The sequence below is a fragment of the Sparus aurata genome, chromosome 11, assembly GCF_900880675.1.
Source record: "Sparus aurata chromosome 11, fSpaAur1.1, whole genome shotgun sequence".
Classification (NCBI taxonomy): Eukaryota; Metazoa; Chordata; class Actinopteri; order Spariformes; family Sparidae; genus Sparus; species Sparus aurata.
Window position 1 is genome coordinate 24,622,347 of NC_044197.1, and position 5,881 is coordinate 24,628,227.

The 5,881-nt window shown below is 39.9% G+C and overlaps 1 protein-coding gene across 1 annotated transcript; it reads left to right on the top strand.

Moving 5' to 3' along the window:
• Positions 1 to 419: 419 nt before the first annotated feature.
• On the top strand, positions 420 to 5,559 carry gamt (guanidinoacetate N-methyltransferase). The gene is made up of 6 exons (XM_030433874.1): positions 420 to 742; positions 2,638 to 2,783; positions 2,905 to 2,968; positions 3,208 to 3,275; positions 3,419 to 3,529; positions 5,292 to 5,559. Exons 1-6 carry the CDS (start codon positions 565 to 567, stop codon positions 5,430 to 5,432), a joined length of 708 nt encoding a protein of 235 aa, XP_030289734.1. The 5' UTR covers positions 420 to 564; the 3' UTR covers positions 5,433 to 5,559.
• Positions 5,560 to 5,881: the final 322 nt, after the last annotated feature.

Consider the following 5,881-nt stretch of genomic DNA (forward strand, 5'->3'; position numbering starts at 1 on the left):
TAGTGTTTTACTTCTAGCAATTTAAATTACTCTCTGATAAATCACTACAACATTACCATTTCATATAGGAAATACAGGCTATGGTATACAGGAAGTCCTCCTGCCGCATATTGGTAATTCATTATTAAAAGTATTAAAAATAGGCCCACATAACAGCAAAAACAGTTAAACTGCATGATTTTATCATTGAACATATTCATGTCAGGGTTCACTAGGCATAAGGCTACTTGTTAATTAAGTGCAGAAGAACTGAATATATTCACTACATAAGGACTACATCATCTAAATTTAAAGGCTTGACCCATGCTCCTTTAAAACACACCAACCACAGGGAGGAAAGTGAGCTAGTTATTTGGCGTGGAGTGAATGCTCTTCTCTCCAGAGGATCTCGGACGGCTCCTCTGGGACTGTTACTCTGCACTGACCCGGAATGACACTCCCGCCGTGTCAGCACTTCTGGGGCCCATATAAACAGCAGCCGGCTGCCTCTCACCCTCTTCTGTGTAGAGACCCAGTCAGCCAAACCGTTCACCAGAACCACTGCCTCCCCAGCACCACAACAGCATGACCTCCGACGCTCAGCCCATCTTCTCAAAGGGAGAGGACTGCAAGTCCTCCTGGCACGACGCTAGCGCCGGCTACAATGAGACCGACACACACCTGGAGATCATGGGCAAGCCCGTGATGGAGCGCTGGGAGACCCCGTACATGCACTCTCTGTCGACCGTTGCAGCCTCAAAAGGTAAAAGTGGCCGTTTGAGTAAATGTGCGATTAGAGACATCCATTATCGGACGCAGCGCTACGTTCACTGATGGGACCGACAATGGACTCCTGAAGTAGCCAATTCCCTATAGCCCATAATAGCGGTTTTGTGATGGTGATTTGAAAGTGTAGGAACAAGTTAATGCCACCGAGTTTCATGAATTATTGATATGAGTTTTGTAAACAATTATATGCCCTTTATATGATTTAAATGCAGCTTGCTGTCAGGTCAATAGAAACATTAGCAGATGTTGCCAGTAAGCTAAATATTTACTTCAGTAGACAATTTACGCTAAAATATAAAGTGAAGTGTGGAGATTTTGTTTAAAAATGGTTAGAAGCAATAAAAACACACAATCTTACATTTTTATTCATACAACTTTATTAGTAAGAAATAACAACTACAGTGAATATGACTAGATTTCTGATTGATTAACAGAAACCATTCGATGACACACGCAGACTGACACTGAACCATGCAGAGGGTGTTAAAGGGCCTTTTCAATAAGCTAGTTGTAGTGCACTGCTTTAATGTGATTGTCCATTAATCCAACATAGTCAAGTAAGATTTAGAATTAAAAGCAAGAGTCCTCTTTTTCTTGTCAAAATGAAACAAAGTTTTTTGTTGGTTTTTTTTCATTCATAGGAATCTAAGGGATTTTATTGTGGAAATCCCGAAAGAACATAAAGCTGTCATAAAGAATTCCTACAGAATGAAAGTTGAAAATCCTGTGAGACTGCTTGACAATTGAACCTAAAACACACAACAAAATAGTCCAACTGATTTTCATGGAAGCCAAAAAGAATCACGTTAATCAGCATTTATTAAAGTTTGTGCTGTTTTACATTTTTTTTTTTTTTTTTACAAAACTATTTTAAAATGTTGGATAAGGAGTTTTCAGACACACCTTAGCCTTTTTGGTAAGTGATCTTGAGGACACGTATGAGTGTGTGAGCAGCACGTTTCTCAGTGCTCTGTGAATACTACAGCAGCTGTTACTCTACTCACAGGAGCCGACCAACAAGTCTGCAGGGGGGACTCAGCTCATCTGCTCTGAGCTTTACGTGAAAATAGACTGATCCACACACACACCCTCGCAGACATGTGGGAGGGGACAAGAATGTGCACCGAAAGTGTCTACACAACACTGGACAAATAGACATTTCTATTGCACTTGTAGTTTCATTGGGAAACAGTGAAAGTGTGTTTTCTTGCCACGATTTTGATCCATGATGAAGATACATACTGCTACAGTTTATCTCGATGAATTCCTAAATTACAAGTTGAAATTGACTGAGACAAAACAAATATGCAAACCCTACTCATGGAAAGACACATGTTTTTTGGATGTTTGTCATTTTTCACATTTCAACGGGAACATTATGAAATCAGACATAAGAATATAATTTTCCCAAAGAAAAATCTCACATTTCACTTTTTATCTCTGTTGACTCTTTTTTGCCTTATCTGAAATAATTTCAGCTCCATGCATTTTACGTACAAAAAAATGAATGAAACTAAAATGTGAATATTGCCCTGTGCTGCAAGCAACAATAAATAGCCTTCACCCCTCATCTATTTATATACTTCTCTGGAAGTAAATGAAAACCTTTGGCCTTTCGGTCCACCACGTGTTCCAGCCAACTGGCTTTCCCGCCACACCTAAAAGAGAGACAAAACTTAAACCTTCAACAGCAAAAATCTGAGAATCTATGGCCATAGTGCTATATTATCACTATGTTACTGAGCCCAAACAACCCGCTTCTTCAGAGGTGGGGTTTTACAAGTAGAACCCAAATTTGAATGAGCTTTGGGGTATTTTATTAGTTATTAAACATTGTTGAAATGCATGTCTCTTTATTTTGTCTGGTAGGTGGTCGGGTTCTGGAGATCGGTTTCGGCATGGCCATCGCCGCCACTAAAATGGAGTCTTTCCCCATCGAGGAGCACTGGATCATCGAGTGCAACGACGGTGTCTTCGCCAGACTGGAGAACTGGGCCAAGTGTCAGCCACACAAGGTCAGTAGACCCGACCCAGTATTATCTGCCTGTATTAGTTCTTCAGAGATATGTTTGCTTGGAACCTCTAGTTTACTGTCATAGAAGCAGATGAGTGAAGTTGGTGTTTTTGTCGCTGCAGGTCGTCCCTCTGAAGGGCCTTTGGGAGAACGTCGTCCCCACCCTGCCAGACAACCACTTTGATGGTAAGAAATCAAACCAGATGTTAGTCACATGTGGAGATGGTCAGTTCAGTTTTGGTTGAGGTTACAGTTTGACGTGTTTTTAAAGAAAATCAGAGCACACAGTTGGTACCAATCATGAAACTCTGTTCATGCAAATGTTCATGTTTTTGAAAATCAGTATGAGGATGGATAATCTATTCAGATTAAATTTCACAATACATGCAGAAAATGATTTACTCGTTGTGACCCTCCTCTCCCAGGTATCCTGTACGACACATACCCTCTGTCAGAGGAAACATGGCACACTCACCAGTTTGACTTCATTAAGGTATGCAGTGAAAAGCCACACACAAGAGATCCGTTAACACTTGGAATTGTCTGCATGAAAAGTGGATCAAAGATACTGAAAAACAGCATCATAATGGAAAGAGATTTAGCTTGATTTAGAGTCGCATCTCCGTCTGTCTGCAGGGTCACGCTCACAGGATGCTGAAGCCCGGCGGCGTCCTCACCTACTGCAACCTGACCTCTTGGGGCGAGCTGCTCAAGACCAAATACAACAACATTGAGAAGATGTTTGAGGTACGTCTTAGTTATCATCCATGCTCTGCTCATCCAATAGAAGTGTGAAGTCTCTACATGGTGGCCATTTTTGAGGAAATGAGAGGTGGTGTAACACATATAAGTCAAAAACATTTTATGTGTCCCAAATCCACAAATACATAAAAATGATATCCATGTATATATGTAGCTGTTGCATACAGTAAAAGAAAACATCATATTCAACAAAACATTTCAACTTCACAGAGAAAGCAAAATGTCTTTTTACAGAGATTTAATACTTTTTTGTTTTCTAAGAAGCCTTCAGAGCTCTTTCACCACCCTTTACTATTTACTGTTATGTACAGTGCCACTTATTATCCATACTACCATCCTATTTAGTATTCCAGAAAAGGTTAGTAAATCCTAGGGCTGGGTATCACCAGGTACCTCACGATATGATACTATCACGATATTTTGCCCACGATAACGATAATATCACGATACAGCGATTCTGCGATAATCGATATATTGCAAGGAATTTCATCCACGATACATCAAGATATCTGTGTCACTGAAGAAATTCAGAATTTATTGACTGCACTGAATACATTTCACAGGAATTACAAAACATTGTCAATCAATTTCACATGAATGACAGCCAAGTAAACAAAGAGTATATTGCACAGTGTCTCTTCTTAACACACACACTGACTACAACTATCATTAAATATCTATATGTGTGGGTTTCAGAGCTACTTAAACCATTTTTTTTTATTTTATTTGGTTGTATACCTATGTTTGAATAAACATAAAGCTGTCCTCCGAAGAGGAGTGGTGGTGGTGGGCCAAAAAAAAAAAAAAAAAAGTTGTTTTTTTTTTACATTTTTTTTTTTTACATTTTTAAATATCGATATTTGGCACCAGTGTATCGATAACGTACCTCAAGACGAAATATCGCGATATATCGTAGTACCGATATTTTGGCACACCCCTAGTAAATCCCAATTCACGAAATACACTATGCCAAAAATACCAGGGTGTCCTACCATGCCTGTCCTTTCTGGCTATTGTTTCCCACAATTCTCAGCACAGCCAATGACATCCTGACCAGAGATACACTCTCTTCCAATGAGTGCGTTGGGATCCAAGCTGTTCCGCTCTTTGTTTTGTTACTCGGGTTTGCATTATGTGCATGTTGTGCACGTGAGTTACGATGTCGCTGATGGCGTATATAGCACCTTTTTAAGTAAAAAAAAAAAGTTTATGGTCTGGAACGCAGCCATATTTCTTTTGTGGAGTGCATAATGGGACAATTGTGTCGGTCAATAAAGAGCGCACACAACACACATGCACCGCTGCAGTGCCCGCACAGCTCCACCTCCCCTAGTAGGAAATGATCTTAGATTCTGTTGTTGTTGACACGCAGTGCACGAGCATTGTTGTATTTATCTGTTAATAAAAATGTCATATGCTGTGTCAGTATTTAGCTCAATAGCAGTTACAGTACAGTTAGAGTACAGTTAATGCAGTACCCCAGCACATAACAGTAAAATCATTCAGTCACCAATGTGTGTTATTGTACCTGTGACTCATCAACATGTGTTTCAGCTGGACAGTTCAGACTTTAGTGTTCGGTTGATATGTATCCATGCAGCCAAGCACTGAGTAGACACCTCGAACAGGCCACATTTGAGGGCAGCCTAAATTAGGTGCTGCGATAATTTTCAAGGTTAATGATGAACAGGTTTGAAGGAACCTGATAACCCCACACCAACCTGCTCCGTCTGTTAATGATTTTCAGGAGACACAGGTGCCTCATCTGCTCCAAGCCGGCTTCAAGAAGGAGAACATTAGCACCACCACCATGGACATTGCACCACCCAGCGAATGCAAATACTATTCCTTCAACAAGATGATCACTCCCACCATCATCAAGGAGTAAAGTCCCAAGATGGCCTTTTCTTTTTTTTTTTTTTTTACCGGGACGTGCCTTCTCAAATGACCCTACTGACCTCATCTTTCTGTTTATAACACTGTCAGCCATGATTCAATAAATCCATCCAAAGTTACAAGGCTCTCACATTTATTATACAATTATCAGCTTTTGATGATGCATACAGCAGCAACGGAATACATACAATTGATTACCACAGTATGACTTAATCTAGCAGGATGTTTGAAATCACATTGCAAATTAACTTTCCAGTGAAAAAATTAAGAGCTTTTTTTTCTCATCTTCCCTGCTCTCTGAATGTTACTAGCTGGTATGAATGATTCATATGAGAAAAGCCAACTTGCTGTTCAAAATCAACATAGGTTTTACATTACTAAAAGTCTGCGTAGTTCCCCATTAAAAGACAGTAGAAAACAAAATGAAACTCATCTTCTGTA

Bases quoted from the DNA above. Each gene is read 5' to 3' on its own strand.
- gamt (XM_030433874.1), top strand. From the start codon at position 565: ATGACCTCCGACGCTCAGCCCATCTTCTCAAAGGGAGAGGACTGCAAG. The intron at 2,969-3,207 runs GTAAGAAATCAA...CTCCTCTCCCAG, and splicing joins GCCAGACAACCACTTTGATG to GTATCCTGTACGACACATAC. The intron at 3,530-5,291 runs GTACGTCTTAGT...AATGATTTTCAG, and splicing joins ACATTGAGAAGATGTTTGAG to GAGACACAGGTGCCTCATCT.